The sequence below is a fragment of the Gallus gallus genome, chromosome 1 (genome assembly GCF_016699485.2).
Source record: "Gallus gallus isolate bGalGal1 chromosome 1, bGalGal1.mat.broiler.GRCg7b, whole genome shotgun sequence".
Taxonomy (NCBI): Eukaryota; Metazoa; Chordata; class Aves; order Galliformes; family Phasianidae; genus Gallus; species Gallus gallus.
In genome coordinates this window covers 170,792,783-170,819,207 of record NC_052532.1, presented here as the reverse complement: position 1 = coordinate 170,819,207, position 26,425 = coordinate 170,792,783, and the positions used below count along the sequence as shown (strand labels likewise).

General features: G+C 37.0%; 1 protein-coding gene across 1 annotated transcript in view; it reads left to right on the top strand.

The window, feature by feature from the left end:
• The window catches only part of COG6 (component of oligomeric golgi complex 6), a 51,336-nt gene that overhangs the window by 9,593 nt on the left and 15,318 nt on the right, over positions 1–26,425 (top strand). Inside the window, exons 5-13 of the mRNA XM_417082.8 lie at positions 5,375–5,486; positions 7,699–7,781; positions 8,002–8,072; positions 9,205–9,298; positions 12,934–13,062; positions 13,170–13,261; positions 17,224–17,288; positions 19,161–19,252; positions 20,651–20,768. Of these exons, the coding sequence (XP_417082.2) occupies positions 5,375–5,486; positions 7,699–7,781; positions 8,002–8,072; positions 9,205–9,298; positions 12,934–13,062; positions 13,170–13,261; positions 17,224–17,288; positions 19,161–19,252; positions 20,651–20,768 (856 nt within the window). The remainder of the gene's footprint in view (positions 1–5,374; positions 5,487–7,698; positions 7,782–8,001; positions 8,073–9,204; positions 9,299–12,933; positions 13,063–13,169; positions 13,262–17,223; positions 17,289–19,160; positions 19,253–20,650; positions 20,769–26,425) is intronic.

The following is a 26,425-nucleotide window of genomic DNA, read 5'->3' as shown; positions in this document are numbered from 1 at the left end:
GTATCTTAACCATTGCTAAATGCTGATTTCCCCAGCGAGCATATAGATCAAATGACTGCTTGGAAGTCCTGCGTGTGAAGAATCTTATCCAAACTATTCTGTAAATAAAGGTGATGTCCACAGGAACCTTATGGTTAGTTATGCAAGTGAAAACAAAAAATGATTACACGCTGACTAGATATTAGGAAGAAATTCTTCCCTGTGAGGGTGGTGAGACACTGGAACAGGTTGCCCAGAGAGGCTGTGGATGCCCCCTCCCTGGAAGCATTCAAGGCCAGGCTGGGTGGGACTGTGAGCAACCTGGTCTAGAGGGGGAGGTGTCCCTGCCTACAGCAGGGGGTTGGGACTACATGATCTTAAAGATCCCTTCCAACCCAAACCATCCTATGATTCTACTATGAATGTATTTACAGCATATAAACTTTTTCATTCTAGTGTTTAGTAATCTATCTCTTTGAAAAGGTTTGAATTGTTTCAGTGCGATTAATATCTTTTGTTATTGAACTTCTGAATTTGCCTGTTTTGGGTTTTTTTTTTTGTATCTATTTGTGTTTAGAGTGAAGCATATTGCATAGCACAGCTGCTGCATTGCAGGCTTGCTCTCTTCACATAGGGACTTCAGATGAGGGAAACCAAAGTTCAAGTCCACTTTTCTTCTGTCACATCTCATTTACATAATGACTTCCATAAACTCGTCAGTCATTCAGCATAGAAGTACTTAATTATTTTTGTGTTTTGTACCTGCTGCTTACCTCAAAAGCTCGTTCTTTCCTTTTGAAAGCCTTTTCTTAATTTCCAACCTAACTCTTAGGTGGAGCATCATTAAGCCTCCTCTCATAAAAAAAGGTTCTCCATTCCCATGGTCAGCCCACTAGCTCAGGTCCGATGGGAGTCCATTGTTCTTGAACACAGGTGGTCAGGATTATGATGTTTTCCAGATGAGGTCTCACAAAAGCTTTCTGTAATCATGATGTTATTTTCCTTTATCCTGGGAATATGTTAGGCAATTCACTGCTTTTTACTTTCCTTTTTCTTTTCTTTTTTTTACTGTAGCAGAAAATGAAATAATTGAATTCTGTGGTGGAATTGCTCACCAAATTGGTCACCTTCTCATGATGTTTGTGTTCTCTTTTTTTAAAAGATGTATGATTCGTCTTTTAGCTTGGAAAAGAGAAGGCTCCGGGGAGACCTTATTGTGGCCTTCCAATACTTGAAGGGAGCATATAAACAGGAGAGGGAATGTCTGTTTACAAGGGTGGATAGTGATAGGACAAGGGGGAATGGTCTTAAACTGAGACAGAGAGAGTTTAGGTTAGGTACTAGGAGGAAGTTTTTCCACACAGAGGGTGGTGACGCACTGGAACAGGTTGCCCAAGGAGGCTGTGGATGCCTCATCCCTGGAGGCATTCAAGGCCAGGCTGGATGTGGCTCTGGGCAGCCTGGTCTGCTGGTTGGTGACCCTGCCTGTGGAAGGGGGTTGTTGAAACTCAATGGTCATTGTGGTCCTTTTCAACCCAGGTCATTCTATGATTCTGTGATTCTATGACAGCCAAAAAACAGTATAAAAATTTCTTCTACAAATGTTTTTTGTTTGTTTGTTTTTTAATTTTATTTTTGCAGCTGGTTTTTAAAAAAATGTTTTTTATTTAATTTGAATTTTAAAAACTTGTTTCTAAACATGGTTTCTCGTATACAAATGTTTTGTTAAATAATCTTTTATATTTGCCTTCTGCAAAAGCCATAACAGAAAAAATAACTTCTCCAGTTCCCAGTGAGGAGCATTTATAAATATCCATTGAAGATGGTTGTTTTTTGAGTTAAAATGACTATGAATGTTTCTCTTTGAGGTTTTAAAAATGAGAGTGTTGAATCCTCAGTAGTGTGAACTGAAAGTGCTTTCAGAAAGTTGTGCTTTGACTCTTCCCAATTAAAGGGCACTAGCAGACTTCTCTGGTATGCTTGGTGGTGAGATAGAATTAAATTTTGGAGAAGTCTGTCCCTCCTTCACCTCCTTTTTTCAGCTGTCTAGGTGATAATCCGAACAAACAGCGTGCATTTGTATTTAGTTCAAGTGAAAAGTGCATGAAGTGCATAGTTTTCCCAGCCCTTTTGAGTTCTCTTGCAAAAGAATTCTGTCTCCGTGGTAACGATTAAAACTGGGGAAATTGCTCTTTGTTGGAGTCCTGTCCCCTATCCAAGCTCAAAATGTCTACCAGTGCTTGGCGCTTTCCTGCTTTGCATCGGCTCTGTATTCCCATGATCTGTTAGTTTTGTTCTTTTATGCAAGGATAACTTTGGTGAAGGGGAAAAAAGAAAAGGACCAACTCTGAGATACCAGCACAGTTTTCCCTTCCCATCCCATACACTGTGCTTCCTCAGAACATAGTTAGACGTGATGAGATTGGCAGGAAGGGCCATGGGTGTTGAAATGTCTGAGTGTCTATACAGGTGCTGACTGCTGTGAGCTATGTGCAAAATAGCCTTACCCCAGCTTTTCTTGTTTCATGCTGATCAGTCATTGTCTAGAAAACAGGTTCTCTTCCACACACAGATGGATAATCAAGGCTTATTAACCTGGTAACCTGTTTTTTGAAACTGGGCTTGATTAGCTTGTTTAAATCTCATATCCCTTCTACAGAGCCCAAATGAAATAGCTTTATTAAAAGTCAAAGACACATGCTTTTAGATTTAGGATAGAAGGTTTTGCCACTCTGGCTATCTTGAGACAGATAGATTAAACGTTGCTGCCACCTTGAGGCAATTGTTTTATGTCACATTGTGTTGGAATTTAATATATGACTCCGAAGGGGACCTACAGGAAAGCTGGGGAGGGACTTTCTATAAGGGCATGCAGGACGGGACGAGGGAAAATGGTTTTAAACTGCAAGAGGGTAGATTTAGACTAGATATTAGGAAGCACTTTTTTACTGTGAAGGTGGTGAGACACTGACATAGGTTGCCCAGAGAGGCTGTGGATGCCCCCTCCCTTCTGGCATTCAAGGCCAGGATGGATGGGGCTTTGAGCAACCTGGTCTAGAGGGAGGTGTCCCTACCTGTAGTGGGGGGTTGGAACTAGATGATCTTAAAGGTCCCTTCCAACCCAAACCATTCTGTGATTCTATTCTATGACTCTTTTATGTGAGTGAATTACTGCAAGGCCATGGAGTGGGCCAATGAGCAATTATAGCAGGTGTTATCCAAAGACACAGCCATAGATGAAAACAACTTAAAAGCGTGATTTTTGGTGGGACATCGCTCTTTATAGCAGGGGGGGGAAAAAAGGAATAGAAGGAGGGTTGTGTAGAGTGAGGACTTACAGAAGGTTGGTGATTTAGAATTGAGGTCTTCTGTGATTGTTAATTGTTTATTTTCATAACCATATAAGTAAATGGGGCACAGAATCCCAGGGCTGACTAATAGATATGTTTTTTGTATAGTTCCTTTCTCTGTGACTTATTCTTTGGAAGTCTACAGCCTTAATTCCAACAAGTCTTCAAAGTAAAGTGAAAAAGAAACAAAACCCTGGTATGTCTGCTCTACTGCATTTCTTGAAAGGAGACTTCAGCCTTCCTCAGTTTGGTAAAGGTATGCAGACTGCTGCTGAAAGATCCTATAAAAATAACATTAAAAAATCTGAAGAATGAGCAAGAATAGTTAATGGAAATCATTTGTAAGGGCAATTGAAATTCCTTTATGCTCAGACAGTACACAGGTTCTAAGAACAAAGAAGTGTCTTTACATACCAATTGTTCCCATGTTTATGGGAGATAGTATTTCTTTAAATAAAACCAAAGAAGACCTTGCATTTGCTTTCTCCAGCCTCCTTCCTACCTTCCTTGTCTTCCCTAGAGGAGAACAAGTCTAATGTAAGTCTACTCAGCTTTGTAGTTAAATATAAAATAGAGGTTTCTGTCATGAGAGGGGAGAGTGATTAAATAAAGGTAATTCACTGAATTACACTGGTGGTTATTTCAATCAAATCCATTGATGGTGACATTGATGGATTAGAATTCCTCATCACAATAATGTGGAAGAGGAATGTGTTGCTAAAAGCACAATCATTTGATGAAACTTGAAGCGTCCGTGCCTGATCTCCCATTTCAGTAGCTAAGTCATAAGCATTTAGGATTTTTAAATGTGGTGGAACTGCCAGTATAAAGTTGTAACAGTCCCATTCACCTCAAATTTAATAAATCTCGCCATTAAACAGCTTTGGATTTCACATTCCGGTCCTCCTCATTGTTTAGTATGCTGGAGTATTGACAACTGCAAAAACTCTAAGAGTTTGTGGAGCTTCAAGGTAGGAAAGTTAACTAAGCCTGCAGCAGGGATGCCTGTTTTCTGTGCTTCTTCAGCTGAGCGCAGGCCAGACACCAGAGCTGGGTAACACAGAAGCAGCAAGTAAGTAAAAACTTAATTTTCAAGCTTTAATCTTGCAGGGAAATTTAATTACAGCAGTCAGTTTTAGAAGTGTATTTGTCTGTCTTAACACTCTTATAATAGCAGTGTATTTATCTTGTAGTAATTACACTGGAAACTGAAATGGTCTTAAAGTAATAACTGAGTCCTGTTCTTCTACAGATAACTCATTCAGTGTCTTCTTGGTGTCTAGAAAAAAAATATCTATTTCATGGAATGCTGTGTGCTCAAATCACAGTTTAAGCAGTTTTTCTGTTGGTATTGGAATTCCAAATCCATCCTGTGGAGTAAAAGTAGATTCGTTTGAGTCCTTGTGTGCTTGTAAGGTGTGTGATGGAACACACCTGTAAAAAAACAAGTGCTGCCCGTGAGAGATGGCATTTGCATATCGCATCCCTGCTGTGTTTATTTCAGGAGGGGTAATCAACAAGACAATTAGCCATTACGTCTTGATTGCTTGTGAGATTAGTAAAATTGTATCCCATCTGTATATTGTTAAACAGAAATGCACCCTTCTATATTAAACGGGATGAATCGAATGATCGTTTTTGTGTTTTGGATTCTACAGCTTTTGATGTCTTTCTGAGAATAGGAGCTGAAAACTCATTCTTTCCGGGATGAATTTGAAAGGAGATAATTGCAATCATTGAATTGTTCAAGTACAGAGTATCCGGATTAGATAATTTCTGATACAAATGCGAAGGGGATATTGTTGAAAGAATTTGCTAGTTCTCAGATGTGTTAACTTTACATTGTTTTTGTTCAGTAATGTATGTAAGGTAATGGAAAATTGTACATAAAGATGCGACTCAAGTGTTTGATGGCAAAAATGTACTATTAGAATTTAATAGCATTGGTTTCTAGTGCTTATTATATTTGCAAGAGTATGAATATGCAAAATGAATCAGAGATAAGCATTAACGGCTAATGTCCTTTTCACTTTGTTTTATTACAGTCAGAGACTAGAAATGAAAGCACAAGTTGCAGATGCATTCATAGCAAAATTCCAGCTGACACCAGATGAAATGAACCTCCTTCGAGGCACGAAAGATGAGCCAATTACCGAGGTAACTCAGTGAACATTAAAAGCTTTGCCCCGAACTAAAATGTAAAAACATCCTAGCTGAATTGTACATGAGATCTTATTATCAGCTTGTAGTTTCATTTTTTTATGGAGGAATGTACCTTTTAACACAGCGCTGAATTTCTGATGAGTTTGAAATGTGTGATGAAAGATTCTGGTAGCAAGGAAGAAAACCAGCGTTAAATTCTAGTTTGTATAATGAGTTTAAGGAGCAGTAAGAGCTGCCGTGTATTCTCGCACTTCAAAAAGACCTTTATGGAGCCTCAGTTTTCAGCAAAGATGTTTTAAAACTACTACATGGTCTAATAAAGCAAATGAGAAATTGATGTCATAGGTACTAAGTAGTACTGCTTTTTTGTGTGTGTGATAGGACAAGGGGGAATGGTCTTAAACTGAAACAGGGGAGGTTTAGGTTAGGTATTAGGAGGAAGTTTTTCACACAGAGGGTGGTTACACACTGGAACAGGTTGCCCAAGGAGGTTGTGGATGCCCCATCCCTGGAGACATTCAAGGCCAGGCTGGATGTGGCTCTGGGCTGCCTGGTGTGGTGGTTGGTAACCCTGCCTGTGGCAGGGGGCTGATGATCAGTAGATGATCTTTGTGGTCCTTTTCAACCCAGGTCATTCTATGATTCTGTGTGTGTGTGTGTGTAGGTACGTATATATATATATTCAGTATTAAGTAACTTGAATCAATATAATTTGGGGTTTTCTCTCATTTTCTTGATGAAGATATTAGGTGCTGATTCACTTTCGGCCACCTTCCAGAGCAAGTTTTTGAAAATGCTCATTTTTTGGTGAGGCAGCTTATTGTTCTGCAGTACGAGCAAACTGAATAATGAGAGAATTGAGTATACTTAATAGATTTTTTTTATTGTAGTTGCGTAGAAACCTTCACTTAAATGCAGACTACCTGCTGAGACGTGGTATCTCATTCCCACAGGCATCCTGTTTCCAGTTCAAGCATTATTGCAGACGTGAAACAGATAACATAAACAATGCTAATGAAAGCATAAATGGAATGTGTTAAATGGTGGTGTGCTTGAGTAATTGCTCTATGCTTTTGTACCAACTATTATCATGAAATAACATTCAGGTTTCTGAAAAGCACGTTGCAAGGAACAGTGATAGCAATGCTATGCTATTTACTGAGTGCTTGGTTTGCAGCAGAGCAGGGATTGATCCTTTTGATACTTCGACCTACCTAAAAGTGTGCAGAAGTAACAGATGGAATCATCCCAGTGCTACTGAAGTTGCAAACTTCAGTAATAAAGTTTCAAGCACACTGCTTGATTCTAGCCTAGGTAAAAAGCCCTGACTTTAAAGACAGAGTTCTGTTTTGGAGAGATTTTATACATATATTTCTGGGTTTTTACAAATACATGATCTTCAACACAGTTGATGCAAGCCAGCGTGTTAAATCAATTGGCTATTTCTCTTAAAATACGTAGTTTTATATGACTTGAAACAGAATGGAACTCTTCTGGAGCCAACTGTATTCAAGTCACAAAAGAAACAATTACATCTCAATCTCCAGTCTCCTTTATAATGTTTGAAAGAGGACTTTGTAAAAAGAAGTGTTTGTTAATGTTAGTAGATTTCCATTAATGCTTTGAAATAGTAACAAAATAGCCTTCTTGCTGCAACCTCAATGTCTTCTAGAGGTTTTTTCTTCACTACTGGTGATACTTTATTTGGGATGGAAATATTACACTGGAAATCCTAGTATGTTGTAAAGTCTTAGGAATTGTTACCCTATTATATGAAAACAAAACATAATGTAATCGTTGTTCTTTACAGTGCTTCACTTTACTCCTTAGTTGCTAATGTTAATAAGGGGATGATAGTGGAATACATAGTAATACCCTCAAAATCTCCCAAAATTGATAGCTAAATGTAGAATGTATGCATAGTACCTACAAGATAGATTAAAAACACATCTTGGTGGCTATTTGAGAAAAAAATGTTGCAGAAAGGAGTGGTGCAATGGGAGAGAAATATGTCACGGGGCTATTAAGATGGAATGAAGGATGAGAAGCGACAGGGAAGCTTATATTAACAAGGAGCACTTGGAACACAGACCTGCAAGGAACATGAAAATGAAATTAAAAGAGGGAGTATAAACTGCAAGAGGTGTGAGTGAGAGCTTGTTTTTGTTTTTTTTTAACCCTGTGTTTATTTTATTTATTGCTTTAGGACTTTTTCAAGGCTTTGGGAAGAGTAAAGCAAATTCATGATGATGTCAAGATTCTCCTCCGGACAAATCAGCAAAGGGCAGGGTGAGTGTTATTTAAATGCAAGATAAACTTTGCTAATTACAAACAAAAGTTACAGCAGTGTCTTGTTCTTTACTTCTCATGACCTTATGGAATATTTCACATCAAAATGAAGAACAGTAATATCTTTAAATGTTCATACTTTTAATAATGATACTTTTTATACATTTCTGGTAGTACTACCTAGAATGATGTTTGCAAATAAAAATTTTCTATCTTGCAGCTTGGAAATTATGGAACAGATGGCTTTACTGCAAGAGACATCTTATGAGCGACTTTACAGATGGACTCAAAGTAGGACCACAATTCCTTTATGTGTATGAATATGATGATGATGATTCCTCTAATTCTTTGATGTGGATTGAACTCAGCAAAAGCCTTTTCCAAGACTCACTAACAAAGCTTTGGGTTTCTTTCTTACTGAAAGATTTGTCTAAAAGCTAGCTTTTATGAACCAAATGGTTAACTGGAGAGTCTCCCCTTTTTTGGTCTGATCTCATCTGTTTGTAAAACCATGTTATGTATTTGTATTTTCAGATGTCTTTCCACGAACAGCAGTAATTACAGTTAGTTAGTCTAAGGAAATTGCTAAGTGTATTGCATTTTATTTTCTCACAGGTCACAGGAAACTTCTGGTTTTTGATAAGTGTCTTATTAAAACAAACAAACAGAACCAACTTATTTTATTAGGATGCTCTTTGGAATCATTGTAGGTGATTATTTTTTCACATCTTCTGGATCCAAGCATCGGTATTAGATCTGATATCTAAATAGTGTAAAATGTAGATGCTTTTAGGTTACATCTGTCAAGACACTGACAGCAAGAGGTGTGCAATAAGCTAGTGCAAAGGGAGATGAAATTCGTTCGCTGTTCTTCAGTGGGTGCTGAATTCTCAGATAGTGGTTGCAGTTTCATTCTAACAAAAATTCAGCGTTATTATGCTGTTGTGTGATTTAGTTTATGTGATTTCGACATTCCTGCATGGGTTTTGCAAGATTGTATAGTTATGTCATTAAAGTGAAAGCAAAAACAAAGAAACAAAAAAGCCTCGCGGCTTGGTTAAATGCTTGCTCCATTTTTTTCTCAGTGATTTATCTGGGATGTGTCAATCTCTTATAAAGAAGCCTGACAGAATTTTCATGGTTGAATGATTTAACGTTTGTATGTGGGTGTAAGAAGATAATAAGCTTCGTTTAATTTTTACTTTTGTTGAGATTCGTGATGGGCATCCAGTTTACAGCAAAGTACTGCTTAAGGGGGGAAACTAATTGCGTTAATACAAACAAGGCCAGGTAGCACATACTGGAGACTTCAATTCAAAATCAGAGACCTTTGAATTTGTAGCCCTTTTTCTTGTCTGTCAGCCTTGTAGAAAAGGTATTGCATTGTAAAGAAGGCACTTTTATCTCTGTTGATATTTTATAGATGAGTGCAGGACTTTGACACAAGAATCGTGTGACATTTCTCCAGTTCTCGCTCAAGCTATGGAAGCCTTACAAGATAGACCTGTTCTGTACAAGTAAGTCAGTGTTCATGACCATCTCTAACAGAAATCAGTATTTTCAGCCTATGAAAATTGAAGACTGCAATGATTTGCAGTACAAAGGACAGTGACAATTTAGTTTTCCATCAGATTTGAAAAAAAAGTGACAAAAACTTATTCAAATTATCTAAAATTCAGAAATTTCTTTGACATACTCACAGTATAGTAGATGTTGGTCTTCTTCAAACTTTTTGCTTTATAAATAAAATGACAGACTTCTTGTTTATATCTGATTTTTTGCTGCTCTCCTTGTAGGGTTTTTCTGTAGAGCAAAAAAAGCTACCCAAATTTCATGATTGTCTCATTTAAATTCCCAAAGTGAAAAAATTGATAAACAGCTAATTAGCTGTTGCTGAGGCACTTCTGATAGTGAGAACGTTTTTTAATAATGCATAATAATACAGCAGGCTGCACAGGTAGGCATCCAGGTGGGTCTTGAATAACTCCAGAGAAGGAGACCCCACAACCTCCCTGGGCAGCCTGTTCCAGTGCTCCATCACCCTTAATGTGAAGAAGTATTGCAAGCACATAGGTGCAGAACTTCCTATGCTCCCATTTATGGCTGTTTCCCCTTGTGCTGTCCACACAGACCACCGAAAAGAGGTTGGCCATGTCCCTTTGACTCTTGCATTTAAGATTGTTATAAACATTAATCAGATCCTCTCTGAGGAGAATGGAAAACAAGCTACTACATATGGGTCCCAAAGCATAGGGGTACTTAGGTACATAGTAGTCCTCACTTGTTCAGAGTTTGTTGTTTCATGTAAATTAAATGGTAGTTTGTAGACAACCACGAGGTGGCACTCTAAGAACTGTTTATATTGGAGTGACCATGTACCTGAGGAGATAGTTTTACCGTTAGCCCTGGTACATTTAGCTTCTTTGATGTTGAAGTTTTGTTTTGATTTTGCTCCTTACAAGCATTGCAGCCAGTTGGTACTTTAGGCTGAAGTGAGAGGTTGGAGAGCCCATTTTTTTGCAGTCTGTCCTCTGGGCCCTTTCTCACAGCTGCATAGGATTATTCACAACATTTCATAGGGTTCTTTATAAATATGTTTTGTATTTTCTGCAATAAACATTTTGTTAAATGGTGCTACTTTCGACTTTGTAAAACTATAGTTTTGCTCTTTTAGACTGAGTGATATCAGCAAAAACTAAAACTAAAGTATCTTCTGTATATACCCACAGCTGTTGTGTTGAGGGACATGGTTTAGTGAGAAGTATTGGTGATGGCTGGATGGTTGGACTGGGTGATCCTGTGGGTCTTTTCCAACCTTGGTGACCTTTTCCAAACCTTCTATGATTTTGTCTAGCTTAAAATGAATCTGCAATAGAGACTTTATTTTTATCCTAATTCTTTTCTTATAAACAATAGTAATGTTACCAAAGTTAAAAAATAATAATAATAAAACAAATGATAGGACACTTTTTTTCCTTCCAGAATGGCAAAAGGAAATGATGTTGTAAAAGATGGAACCATGTCTCACTCACCATAGATGACCATTGTCACAAATGCAGTACTGATGCTTTGTATTTTAAATCTAGAGATAACTTAAATACCTTTGTACATACTACCTCCTGAGCTTGAAATATAAGAACTAGGTCATAGAAGAAAATAACTTTTAATTGCTGTTATTCGTATAAGTATAAGCTAAACCTAGCTTCCCTTCCAAATTACGGCCCCAGCATCTATGATTGGATAAAAGTAAGACAGAGAGGAACAGTTTAGAAACAGGACGACATAAATAAGTAAACAAGAATTTGTAATATTAATTTTAAGGTGACAGAAGGATTGTACCCTGGATGGCCTTTTGGAAACTAAGTACAGATCTGAAAAATACATTTCACTTTGCTTTTATTTCTAACAGAAACATTGAGAACTGTTTAATAGATAATACATAGAGCTATAACTCAAAGCAGTCTTCCTCTTCCGTCCTCCACCCTGATTTCCAAGGCTTTTCCACTGCCTTCTTTCTCCCCTCACAGATCATTATTATTACTTTACTGGATTTTTGAAAAGTTGAAACAGGACTGAACAGAGTCTAAATGTTGCTTTCTTCCCCTAAAATAACACTAAGTAGTGTTTTTCTAGTACAAATAATTGTTACTAATTAATTGTTATGCGTGTAGGATTTTAGCATTGTAATCCCCTATCCTACTGAGACCAAAATGAGAAGTTGTGTTTTTCTTTTTTAAATAAATCACCATTACTAACTGCTGAATTCAAATCAAATGGGTCTTACAATCTCACTGTTACCTTATCCTGCTGTATTTGCAACGGCATTGCTGGTTAATAGAGTGGGGGAAGCTTGACTGCTTTTTCCTGTATCGGAGCTGCAACGCTGCTATTCCTTGACTGTGGGCAATCAGTGGATTCTAGATTTTCTCATATTTAACTGCATAAATTTTGTAAGTAATGATTGATTAAAGGCTAATTTTATCAACCTTTTATTAAAAAAAAAAAAAAAAAAAAAACACAAAACATATCCTTACTATCTGAGTAAGAAAGTACAGTGTATGAGGAATACTGAAAAAGAAATCTCAAGATTCTTCACTCTGTTCCCCCCTTTAATAGTAACTTAGATGAAAAAAAGAACAAAAATGAATGATTCATTAAAGTATTTATAGTGTAAGAAAAATCTAATTGAACTTAACTTGAAGCATGTATGACACAGTGTATTATTTCCCTTTGTATTCTGTCCTTCGTGTCTGTTTAATTGTGAGCACAGGACATATTTAACTTCAGTCAGTGAGTAACATGCTTTCTATTATTATTATTTTATTTTTATATCTGTTCAGCTGCTGGGTGTCATGGGTAAGTGACACCAAGCCTACTCTTTGGCATTTCTTCTGTTATGTTGGGAAAATATGGTGTTGTCTTTTTTCTTTTTCGTCATTGTAGTTTGTGGATCGTGTTCAAAATACTTCAATTCTGTTCTTCAAAAAAGCAATTGTTCCATTGCTTTCTAAAGTCCTGTTTCTAACCAGATAAATCAAGGATGTTAGCAGTGTCTGTTTCCCGTCCGTCAACTCTTATTGTGCTTTCACCCCAACAGGAAAGTAGCCTTCTCCAAAAATGAGCTGTGTGTATCTTCAGAGTACATTTTCTATTACCAGAATGCCATTTGAGATTATGCAGTCTGCGTTACAATTATCCATGCTTTAAGTATGTAACTGAGATCCATTTGATTGACATCAAACAACTATGTGTAAATAACTCTGTCACTACTAATCACCTGGTGATCTAGAGGAACGAGGAAGCCTCGTGTTGTGGCAGTGATTTACTTCTTCTGTCATTCAGTTGTGGACCACATGTGAACAGGAGTCCCAGACCTGTCAATTCACGCTTACATGTGCAAAAATGGAAATGATTTTTCATTTATTTATTTGTGTGTGGTCAGTGAACGGAAGGGTCAAGGAAAAAACCACCTGTAGTATTTGTTATGTAGCATCAATAATGTCAGGAATTTTTGAATGCTGAGCTTTAGAAGCATTGGTGCAAGTTTTTTAGAACTATAGAAATGATGACTTGTATTAACTGTAAAACTGAAGAGATTAAATGTGCTATGGTGAACTATTCTGTTTTACACATTTTCATGTTTTGGTAACAGGTACACTCTGGATGAGTTCGGAACAGCTCGAAGGAGTGCTGTAGTCCGTGGCTTTATAGATGCTCTCACCAGAGGAGGTCTGGGAGGCACTCCCCGCCCTATTGAAATGCACTCCCATGATCCTCTGAGGTACTGTACTGAGAATGTATAGGGAATAACCCTTCTTTTGCCTGTTCACACTTCGAATCCCTCACACCATAAATCCCTGATTCATGTAGAATTTTGTCTTTATTTAGGTATGTAGGAGACATGCTGGCCTGGCTGCATCAAGCTACAGCTTCTGAAAAAGAACATCTAGAAGCTATATTAAAGCTTGTGACTATTCAAGGTAGTACTTGATTTCAAAACATATATTGAGGAGAGATAAGAAAGTAAGTTAAGAAGCATGGGCTTAAGTTTTGAGAGTTAAGTTTTCATTTTCCTGGAATTAACTTCAGAATTACATATGGTTACATTTTGTCAGAAGTCCTTACCAAAGAAGAATACTTCCAATTGCATTCTTTTCATTTTACTGTACTCATAATAGGTTTACTAAATTTACAAAGAGACATTTTGGACTGTAGCTGAGAGTTCAAAATTGTCCATAAGGTGTAAGTATATCTCTCTGAACACATTATCATAAGGTTATTTTTTGAGAATTGTTATTCCTTTCTATTTTCCTTCTATGCTACAAAAAAGGGAATTTTCATGTGTCAAGTAATAGGTTTTTGAAAGTCAAAGTAGGCCACTGTAGATACAGCTTTATGATAACAAATATCTCATTTATTAATGAAACTGTAGATTCTCATGCAGATTTTTCAGCAGTTTTTCTCTGTTTTAAGTATGTTGAACCATGCTTTTGAGAACTTTTTTCAGTAGAAGCTGTAACGTGATTGGCCTCTACAGCTTCTGCCAGACTTACTAAACAAATAAAACGTTTGCTCAGTTGCAACAAACCCTGTGCAAGAGCTAACATTTGATCTGTATTTTTGGTGAGTTTTTCAGATTGTGAGTTTAGTTGAGTCCTGATTTGGGATCTAAAGTTAATATGCATTCTCATTTTCCTTATTGCTGGAAATACAAATTATTTTTTGTAATTAAAGGTATATGAGCAAGGAGGCTGTTTAAAGGAAGTAGGAACTGTAAATCAAACCAAAAAGGAATGTTGTTGGTTTTTAAGCACAGTTACAGCATACTGAAGAAGTTAATTTAATTTACTGGCAGTATCTCAGAGAGACAATAAAGTAGGTCTCATGATGGTTATATGGGAGAGAAAAAAAACATGATAATTCTGATCTAATGCTTCTGCTGTATCTGGGGAGCCTTTCAGGAAAAGTTGGCCACACAGAAGACAGTACTGCATCTGGTTCTGCAGTTGGCTGTGCTATTGCCCAGTCTTCCATTCTGTTCTGAAGTTATCCCACCTCCTTGTGCAGTGCTTATCTAACTACAGAATCCTTCGGTCTTCTGGCAGGAAGTCAGACTGAGATGCTGTGACCTTCTAAGCAGATATATTTAGAGAATTTCGGCCATAAGTCAGAGTAAACTACTTGAGAATACAGATAATAGAAGCATTTACAGGGAAAAAAAAAATCCAAAAATATCACCAGGTCAAAACTTCTTTCTAAGAGACCAATATACACAAAATATTTAGTATTCGAAGCAAAAATGTTATAAGCAAACATGTTTTTGTGCTTTGCCATCACTGCTGCCTACTTTTCATAAAAGGTGAAGGGGGATTCTTCTCTTCACACTGGGACCAACAAAGCCTGGAAGATGCATCTGTTAACTATTGCTTTGCATCTTTGGAAAAAATTCTGATGATGAGCATGGTTGTAGGATAAGATCTGTAAGATGAAACAGTACTTAATGGGATACCACTGAATATAGCAAGAACCCTTACGAGGGAAGTGCAGCTTTATGGTTCAGATTAAATAGATTGAGATTATATGCTTCGTATAAAAACAGATCCTGATTTGGTACTAATGAGTGTGTACAGTGTGTGTGATACTGAGAGATTTGAGGTGAATTATCTATGTTGTTGTACAGTCCTCAGGTTGCACAGGCTGCAACAGAAGTTAGTTTAATTTGTCCATTTAAAAGTAGACATCTTGTTGACTTGTGACTATAGATAATGAGAGGGATTTGCTTTCCAAAGGGATAATCTTCCTAACAAAAGATAGCTCTGAGATAGGCGTTTCTGGAGACTCTTCATCAAAACTGTTTTATTTTGTTTTTCCCTATTCCCTGTAGAGGGAGACCAAGCAGCTAGCATAGAGTAGATGAGCAGTTTTGAAAGTGAAATGTAGAGAAATACTATCTCATCAATACTAGGTCAGTCAAATGTTTTATCTCTAGTTTCACTTTGAATAGTTTTTTGGAGGTGGAACTGTTTTTATTATTTTAAGTCAGGAATCTCTGAGTTCAGGTCACTCTTAAGTCCTTCTGTAAGCCCTATGTAATTGCAGGACTATGGAGAAGGTGCTGAGTTGCATTGACACAAAAATTTTCCCCTTCTCTTTAAATAAGAAAAAAAAAAAAAAAGAGCAACATGTCTGCCTGTGGATGGAGACAGATGTAGATTTGGTCCCAGTAGAAGAAGACCTGTGCATACCATTTTGGAGAGTTGTTCACTATTTTGACTTTAGAAAGAGCAGAATCTGTAGCCCATAATGAAGCACTCCTAAGTAATTGAAAAGCTTTAAAATTATAAGCTTGCAAACAGTAGCCCTTGAAAATTTATCTGGCCAAAAAAGCCATTAAAATGTTAAGCACTGCAAAATTCAGAATAGGCCAATGGTTTTGCACTGTATTGGATCTGAAAGTGATTTTGCATCTCTTAAGGGTTGTTTAATCTGTAGTTCTTCCATGTCACTGTGACTTGCTAATAATTGCAACACTTATATAATCAATTGTGTTGGAAGATTTCTTTTTGCTCTTTGCTAAGTCTAAAATACTCTAATTAGATCTGAAAGTGTATGTGATGGCACAAGCATACGATATACCAAAATTGTAATTCCATGTTCCTTGCTATTTGAACTTGTATATTTTTACAGCTAAAATTTTGTACCCAAGAACTTGTTAATGAGTCAGTCTGGCTTAGAAACATGATTGCAAAGATGTGCTTGTTATATTGATGAACCAGAAAAAGGTGGCTGTTCCTACCAACGAAATGGGTAAATTATTAGGGTGTGTTGGGGAGTTAGTTGTGACATAACAGGCCATGAATCTCGTGGTTTGTAGTCTTGCTTTCTTCCTCAGTATCAATACATAAATATATAAACGTATTTTTATGACCGTACCAATTTAGAACGTTGAAGTTCTTAGCTATGTCCACCATACTGAATTCAGTTGTTTTTTGCTTATGTGGTTTTTCACCTGTCTTGATGGAAAGAGGCATTGCCACACGTCTCTCATCTTCCATAATTTTTTTCTTTGAGAGGTAATCTCTTTTAGTGTGAAACAAGATCTGTAAAACACAGCTTCAGGTCGCCTGATTTTTATCACAGTCAGTTTGTTTACCGTTCATTGCATAGGTCTCATCTGAAGATGAACTCCTGTTGACAAGTTTTAAATTAGAATTAAACTATTGCTGTCTCCATAAATCTATTCCGAGTTGTTACTGAAGTGAGAGCTTGAAGATCTGTTGCTTTCAGTTTGATTGATTTATGACAGTGCTGGTTGCCATGCAACAATTAATTTTGTGTTTCGTGATAAGACAGGGCAATATTCTCTTTCGTATATAGTTTGTTCTCTGATAGATTAGTTTCAACTGCTGCTAGGGAGGAAGCACTTGCTAATGCTGTGGTACACTTCAGTGTGAAGGTACATATGTGATGTAAGTTGTAACAATGCCATGAGCATGTCACTGTCAGACATGTATATTTGCAGTTCAGGCCTTTCATAATGGTAGGTACTGTTGCTCCTTAAGCATCTCAGTTCCCACCCCCCCCTTTTTTTTCCTTTAGTTACAAGTGCTGATGCTGAGCATCACTGTGACTGTTTCTGGCTAAAACGTTTTTCTTCCCTTTGTTCCTTCTCTCTCAAATCCCCAGGGACTGAGTTGTGCTAGGAAGCAACTGTATAGCATAAGGTAATGAGTCTTCAGGACTGTTTTGTCATGCAACTATTTCTTAATGGTTAGATTTGAAGTTCAGTGGAGGTATAAACTAGTCTTGTGAAGAAAAGAACATGCTGTTCATCATGTTTTTTATGGAGGAGTAGCTCTTACATTTGTTTATTTGTTTTCTAGTCTTGAAGAAAAGAGAATTAAATTTGCATAATCTTAGCATGTGCTTGCATTCATTGTAGGTGTGGAAGAAAATATTCAAGAAGTGGTTGGGCACATCACAGAGGGTGTTTGCAGGCCTCTAAAGGTATGGCATCTGGCTTTTCTAAGTACTTGAAATATATTAAAACAAAATCTGTTATTCTTTCTCAGAACATTTCAAAAATGTATTATCATTGTTCCTTGGTTAAGACTAGATTCTCAACTTTGAAAATTATAATGCCCTTCGAAGTTAAGGGTTCTATAGTTCATGGGAATGTAATTAGTGGTCTAATTAAAAGTAGTCGTACAGTGAGAGGTGCTAGGATACTAAATCTGTATCTTGATCTGTTTTGCTTTTCCTGAAGTTCAGTCATACTTATCTGCAAAAATGTAGCTTTGGGATAAGAATATAGAAACAGATGTAGTTGGTCAGATGGAAAATCATTTTAACTTAGTACCCTGTTTTTGGTTATGCCCATGTTATTTTCTTAAAGCATGTTGTGGAATTGTGTCAAGATAGTTCTGCAGGATAGCTTCCTCAACTGTTTGTGGACTTACTAAGGATTTACTGAACCATAGCTACTATCTTTGTATTTAATAGACTTCAGTAGATTTTTCTTCCATGAATGTGTCAAGTTGGTATAAAATGCTGGTATTCTCAACATATCTAGCAAGAGGGAAATGCACAGCTTAACTTAAGGCTTTTTGAAAGATCAGTTCCTGTTGATTTTGTTTTGTTTAGTAACTCTAACTCTTGTATTGAAAGAAACCATGAAAAATTGTTTCCTAGTTAACATCTTTTTACTTTTCTCTGGACCATTTTTAGTTCCACAATATTCTTTAAGATTTCTTCAGGCTGTGCTCTCTCCAAGGGACTGTACTCAGTAATATACCCCTGTCCAAGTACCCTTCTATGCAACACTGAAAGTGGGTATACTTCTGTACATACATATGAATTAGAGAATAAAGTATAGCTAAATGTTGAAATTAACCTTGTGCATTGAGCTTTGCAAATAAGAGTCAAAAATTATTCTTCATTCTTGGTCTCAAACTTGGATGCAAAGGGAGCATAATCTTAGTTGATTCTCTCTGCAGCTGGCTCTGCCAAGAAGGCACTGCTGCACATTGTGCTCCACTGAACAGCAGACAAATAACTTGGAGATTGGATGGTGATCTGTATGGTAGCCCTTTCACACATAGGCACGTGGGAGAATAGTGCAGTGATAAGTCAGTGACTTTCACTGCTTCATGAGCGCCCAGAGCTTGACCTTGGGACAGCTTTTTATGAGTGAATTGAGACTGTGTGTACTATGGAGACAAGACATCAACTGTCCAAGTGTAAAGAAAGTCAGCACTGTTTTGGTCTGTGTAACCAATATCTCCTGGTTGAGATAAACAGACAACATAGCTGCTTGTTAGTTATAAAAATATCTAGTTACATACTGGTGGCAGATATGTGATATCTCCTTTAAGTAAAGGAGAGATTGATTCAGACGAAATATTGTCTTTTGGGTAAAATGCCTAATGCTTTGAATATTCCAACTTGCTGCATGTAGCTAATGATCAGTGGTTATAGTTTAGGGATTCTGCAGCTGTTCTTGCTCTGTTCAGTGCTGAGGAGAATTCCAGTATGTACTGGTGTTAATCCATGAAATGATCTCTGTATTTTGAAATTTCCAGTAACAAGTTGCAACAAAAACCTATAGGGGCATATTTAGGGGCAAGGGAGTTATATAATTTCATTTTATTTTTTAAGAATTTTTTAAAGAAACAGCTGCTTGTTTTCTACCCAGAGGCTTGGCAACCCCAGAAATACTTTTGTTCAAGCATAAAGTTATAGTGAAGTGGGCATTATCTCTTGTTGATTTTTTAATTCCCGTTTAATTTATTTCTTGAAAGTCAATGTCATATTATACATAAAATGATAGAGATTGTCTTTTAGAATGTATGACCTGAAGGATGTTTGCTTATTCTACAGGTTAGGATTGAGCAGGTGATTGTTGCTGAGCCTGGAGCAGTTTTACTGTACAAGATTTCTAATCTTCTCAAGTTCTACCACCATACAATCAGGTATGCAAAACTACAGAATATGTTAAGGATATCTTTATTGTAAGTATAAAGATTAGTAGAAAGGGTTTTCTTGGCCTTAGTCTTTGTTGTGTACTATACAGTCAGGGAGAAATGTGCATGATACCAAACAAATGTCATTTGTCTGTTGTCACTCCTCAGTCCATATGGAGTCTGCATTGGAATATAGCACTGATTTGGAAAACAAAGAAGGAATCTTTTATTACTTCTCTATCTGGCTGCCAATAGTATGTTAAAAAAACTACAAGAAGCATCTAGGGTGATGGTCAGCTATCCCTTTGAAAAAATGCTAGAGTTGAATTCTCTCTAGAAATTCATTTTTTTTTTCTCCCCTAAATAGCTGTGTTTGGGTACCACTTTTTCTGATTGTGCACTTGCATTTTCCTGTTGAAAAGATGCTTGCTTTTGCTGTTCAAGGTTCACCGGTCATCTTCCAGCCTTTAAGTGTCCCCAAGAACAACGGAACAGGAGAATAATCAGAATCACTGTTGTTTATAGATGGTGGCATTTGCAGTAGTTGATATTGGTTAGAAAGAGCAATAGCAGGAAAATGTTCCTTCATAGCCATGTCCTGAAGTGCTGAGAATTTGAGTCACTAGTGCTATGACTTGAGCTTATGTTCAGGTATTGGATGGAATGGAATAAATGGTTCTTGGGCATCTACTGCTGCATTTAAATTCTGCAAGTGTGATGGCACTGCAGGTCTCTGGTAGAACACATAGAGGACTTTTTTTTCCTTTCATAATATTGAGCAAAACATATTTTATTCTTATTCTCATTGTCAAAACAGCTGTAAGGTTTTTTGCTGTTATTATTCTATCTCCAAAGTCTGTTTCCCAGTAGTTACAAAGAAACTGAAAGTTCAGTGTTAAAATGGAACGTCTGAGGCAGTCTTACCTGTTGCTTTTTCTCCTGCAAGTGGTGTATTGTTTAAAGATCATTAAAGTACTGCCTGTCAGCTGAATAATTTCCTCTGTGTACAGGAAGTCTGCCTGATTGATGAAAAGAAAATCCAGTTTGACATATAACCCATTAAATGCAACAAGATTCTGAAGATGTTTGATGTATTCTGAACATCTAGCAATAGGAATTAGCCCTATTATGATGCAATGAACTTTTTATCTGACATTTTTGTAGCTTAGAAGTATTTTTACTTTAGACAAAAGTGCTAAACTTTAGACAGACTGTACTTAAAAGTTGTATCTGCTTGATGGCATGGTTAATTGTGCTTGTTCTCACAGTCATCTTAATACGTATATCTTGAAAGCCAGCGTGGCTGTTCCTACAGTTCCTACATTTTCGACTTTGAAAAAATTGTATATAAAATGCTTTCTAAAGTATCTGACCTTGCCATGTCGTTAATCTCTATTTTGTTTTCAGTGGTATTGTGGGAAACAGTGCAGCCACACTACTGACAACAATAGAAGAAATGCATTTGTTAAGTAAGAAGATATTCTTTAACAGCCTGAGTCTTCATGCGAGTAAACTGATGGACAAGGTTTGTTTTTTACAAAATCATGCAGCTTTCGTATTTCCAATCTCATGCTTTCATTTCCCTTTTATATAGTGAGATTATTGGATGAGTGGCTGTTTTAGACTTCAGTTTTTCCTAGAATTCCATAAAAAAGCCTGTATGTCTATGTTTTAATTCTTTTATTACTGTTAGTAAATATGGCTAAAAATAGCATTATTAGCCACATTTGTTTACAGAGCAGCAGAGCAGTTTACATAGTTGTAAAATCTATGACAAACAGAAAAATTAATTGTGAAATTTCCCTTAGTGCAGTAAAGCAGGGTCAGCTAATTGAGCTAGATAATTTGTATTGAAGCATAATCAGATCAGTAATTAATTACTTATGTGAATAATGCCTTTTTTGAAGTTATGCAATAAATCCCAGAATGGCAAGCTGAGTGAAAGGAAAACTTGACCTTTCTTGTCTTTTATGAAAGCCACAAATATTGTTGCTGTTAGAAGCAGAATATACTTTTGTTAACTAGACAACTGTACCAAAGCCAGCATTGCTTTCCTGGTATCTTTTCTTCTCCTGCTGTTTGCTTTGAACTTCATTTCCATGAACTTCTCATTGTTCAGTACCTGAAACAGTTCTTGTTCAGCTCTCCTCGCTGTATTCGTAGCAGGTAGCAATTAAGTTTCAGCTGTCTGAGGTCTGAGCAAAGTAACAGCAAACTGTTAGGCTGCATGTGTAGTCACTATGGGACAGTATTGTAATCCTCGTTAACTTCATAGAATCATTAGGGTTGGAGAGGACCACTATGATCATATAGATATAACCATCAATTCATTGTCCAACTGTTGACCCACCATGTCAATCCATTTGTTGTGTTGGCAGGGATTCAGTTCCCCTTCCCTCAGTTTCCAGTCTGGATGTGACCGGCTGTAGACACTGCTGTTGTTTTATAAAGGAGTCAAATTTGGGTTCAATGACTTTAAATGATGGTGATTGTACTGCTACCTTTAATGGCACTTCAGTGCAAGTCGTTCAGAATAATGAATAGGCATACCAGCCTACTGTGTGATGTAAGAAGTACTGGTTTTTCTCATAAACACAATTTCAGGTTTCATTTACAAAATGACAATTTTACATTGCATATATGCACTCAAGAAATCAGTCTTCAGGATATGAGGGAGGCCAAAGACTTAGAGATTCAGAAGTATTAGATGTATAAGTAACAAAGGCATCTGCAGTTATTTATGAATCTGTGCTTCAGGAGTTAGCAACTAGCTAACGGTACACGAGAAGAATTCTTACTGTACTGATGTGTAGTTCTTGTAACTGAGAGTTGGGAGCAGTCCTGTGAATCACCTTATGTTGTTTTCCTTTGTGAGTGAACTACTGAATTGATAGGATAATATCCTATCTCTTTGTGGCTAAAAATAATTTTCCTTCCCCAAAAACAAAAGTTAGTAGGCTGAATTACACCCAAAGAAATACTTGTTTTCATGAGATAAAGACCTTACTTTGACATAAATTTAATTCTCCTCTTACTTAATTTACTCTGTTAATACACAGATAACCAGCTTTTCGTATGTCTCCATTACTTTAGCAATGAAAGTTGCAATGTTTTTACATATTGAGGAATCTTTAAGTTGCTTTTTGTCATCCAGATCTTTTTTTTATTAATGTGTATTTAGGCCACAATAGTGCATAAGTAGAAGTCTCTTCATAGTCCAGTGTTTTTACAAGATTTTTGCTATGTATCCAGTGCAGCTGTTTTTAGAACTTTTTTTTTTAGTTTAAGATTAAAGTACTGAAAAACAGACCTTTGTGCTTATGTATATGATTGCAAAAGCTTTGCTGCTGATGTGTTATACTCAAAGAGAATCCTCACTTGAAAATTAGTAAATAATTTTTCACTTGTGCATTCTGGAAAGTATATATTTTTTTCCCTTTTTCACAAATCTGATTCAAAGAATATCAGTTGTCCATTATTTTGATTTAATCACCATTTTGATGAGAGTATTCCCTCTGTATCATCAGTTGTTACTAATAACTTAGAAACAATGAGCAAAAGTTTTGAATAGAGATCGGTTCTGCAACATGTATTTCATTTAGAGTGATACAAATGTTTTTGTATTCTATTTGTATTTATACATTCTATTTTGTATTCTATATTTGTATTTATAGTTACTGAATTCCATAAGATTTAGTCATCCTTACTGGTGAATTTGTAACTTGATGTGCTTCTTCAGCCCTGTGCAAATTCTATTGTGCTGTAGCGTGGGGACAACTGTCTAGATTAAACTGATGCGTTATTGTGTCTTGCTGTGGTATGTTTTTCTAGTATCTACAGTTTTGTAGTTGATAGACAAGGGTGGTACTTAAACAAAACTTGCTTTTGAATAGAAATATGTGCAGACTTCTTAGACAAAGCAGGTTTTACCTTGTAGACAAAGCAGGTTTCATGAAGCATGCTAATTCCTCAAGACCCTTTCCTTTGAATGTAGTGAAATGACAGGACAGAGATTCTGTCCTCATTACCATAGAAAAACTAATTCCCTGGGTTATTGATTATGCTGGGAATAAAACTGCCTTCAAACTGACTGGCATTTTGTTTTTGAAGCATGGTGGGAAACTGAGATTTCAGGCTGTTCTTTATAGGAGAAGAAAGCAGCTTCCAGTACACATCTATTTTTAAGAAAAAAATCTCATATTGCATAAGTATTTCCACAGGCACAAAGCTGTATGGAATCTTAAAGGCAGTCTTAGATCAGGATTCTCCCTCTTTGGTTGTCAGATCGTCATTGTAGATGATACAGGGAAGTCCCTAGTTACTTCAGAGTGCCTACTGACTTCCTCAGAAGCATTTTCCTATGAACATTTTTTTAATTACATCAGAAAACCTCAAGTATTCTGGTTATAATCTGAAAATAATGTAGTCAGCAGTTCTCACAACTTCACATTCTTCGTTCTGAGAATCTCTTTTTTTATCATGTTTTCATTCACGCTTCTCAGGTGGCTCCTTAGGATCTGAAGTCTATACAATAGATACATTCATCATACTGCCTGAATGTAAGTTCATTTTTATCAAAAGAAAGGCAGAACGCAAGGAAATCTCTTTGGCTTCTATACTTCTTGAAAGCTGCCCTGAAGCTTGGTGGCAGTCCTTCCAAAGTACTTAGTTTTCGAGGTTTAAAGTACCACTCACAGCTCTGAGATTCTCAGGTTGTCATAGAGCTCAGCACTGGTGTCATATACAGAGGCTGTGCATCACCTGCTCTCTGTCACATTGAAAGTTCAGTGCACCAGCTTTTACTACAAACACTGCATCTCCCTTGCATTGTTTTACAGGCTTTTGTCTCTCAGGAGAAGCGTTGGGCAGTCTTTCCTGTGCTTTCTAGCTCTGGTAACAAAGCGGTTAGTTTCTGGCTTAGAACACCTTCATTATTCAACCAGAATGGGGTTTGGCCTGTATTAGCGTCCCTGATTTGAAGATCTTGTTGGTATTCTTTTACTTATAGGTTTTTTGGACAACCGTGCTAGGGAAGGGGTTTAGAATCATTGTTCAGTCCTTAATGTTTCCTTCAACTGATAAACACTGATAAACCAAATGCTTAGGAGTTTAGGGTTCTCTTTATGTTATTCACTGTCTGGATCTAATTAAAAACAACCTGGTGCAGATTACCATTTTACACATGATGATAAATCCAGGAGAAAACACTAAATCAGAACTATCAGAAAACAGACACTATTCCAGAGAAACTGGAAGCAAAGCTCAAAGCACCTGGGAGAATTGGTATTTAGAATCATGAGTCCACTGGTGAGGCATTTTAATCAACCCATTGCACCAGCATGTTTTATTAGAGCAGCTAAATATAGGGGAATCTTCAAGCACGTCTTTCCTTACTACCTCATTTTGATAATACTCAAGAACAATTATTAAATGAAGGAATGATTTAAAACATGGGAGTGAATAGAATGAAAGTATCATAAGGGTACTAAAGTGAGCTAACCTGCCAGGTGCTATCTGAAGAAGGTGATTAGTAGAGTAGCCAAAGGAATTTGTGTTACTTAATGCTCTTCTTTTTATACTAGATGTATGCAAATTAAATGCTGTGTTTCCATAACCTGTTGTCAGTGGAAGAGGTATTAAAGCATTGCTCAGGAATAACTGTGAACTTCTCCCTCATAATTTGGTTTCCATCAGAATGAAACCTCTTAGGTTTCTGGGAAACCAGCCGTGGGACAGTTGAAACGAGATAGGTTGTTGTTGTGGTCTGAGTGGTGTTATGGTCTGAAAGGATCCGTTTGAAGAAAGCAAAGCTAACAAGAATTCTTCTATGATCTGTTCTTCCCAGTTGACTTAAAGATAGTTGGGAAGAAGAGCATGCCGTCCTTTACATTGGAATCTGTGGTGATCTCTGTAGGATCCTAACAGGGCTCATAACTTAGGATAGCCACCCTTAAGCTGTTCTCTGGTGCGCTCAAGTTTTTCATTCTGCTGTTGTTTAACTCTGGTGAAGGTTATTTAATTTTCTAGAGTGAAGCATCTGTCTTCAGTGCTATGTCTACCTTCTTTCCAGTGAGGTTTTTTTAAAGTCAAATTTAAAAGCCAAGTAGGCCCTTCAGAAAGCCACCAACATTTTGTCTGTCTGTCTGAGCAGTTCTTTCTATGGAGCCATGTATTTAAAATTATTGTCTGGTTTTGTTTAACACTGCTGTCACAGAATGGCAGAACGGATGAGGTCAGCAGGTCATCTAGTCCAGCCATCTGTCCAACCAAACTGTCATCTAGGGCATGTTGCTGGAAACTGTGTCTCATGGAGTTTTGAGTGTCTCCAAGGTTGGAGACTACAGAACCTCATGGTGCAGCTACCTCCATCATTTAACTTCACGCTGAAATCTATTGTAATTTCATGTATTTCCATCTGTGCATATTGCCTCTTAACCTGTCACTGGACACCACTGAAAAGAACACTGGCTTCTTTATTCCTCCCATGAAGTATTCATAGACATTGATAACATCCCCCTGAGCCACCTCTTCTCAGGAGTTGAACAGATCCAGCTCTCTTGGTGTCTCCTTGTATGAGATATTCCAGAGCCTGCATGGTCTATGTAGGCATCCATTGGGTTTACTCCAGAAAGACCATGTCCTTCTGTGCTGGTAACTTTCTAATGTTCAGGTCATGTAGTATATAAGTTGTTCTGACTGTGTTACCCATATAGTATTTTCAATATTTATGGGTGCGTGTATGGGCTACTAACAGTGCTGCTCTCCTTGATGTCTGTATCAATACTTAACAGAATTAACTGTATTTAATATAAACAAAAATCATGCAAGGTTATTTACTTAGTAATCATCTCCCACTGAATGGCCCTTCAGAATGTGCATTTCAGAGCTAAAAAGCTTAAATGAAGACACAATCTTTTATGCTAAACCTATTTTAGGAGAACAGATTTCTCTTATTATGTATTAGAGTTTAAAAAATGAGTATTATTTCCTTTGTATGGATGAACTGCTGACTGGGCTAGTTTTGGTGTGACTGAACTGCTAGGTAGAGCTGCTGAGATTCTTGATATTGTTAAGAGTACATTTTAATACACTTGAACTGGTTACTACTGAGTCCCTTGAGAAATTTTTAGCTAGCTCCTGTCTGGCTTGTGTGTGAACCAATTGCTTCACAGGCAGAATTCA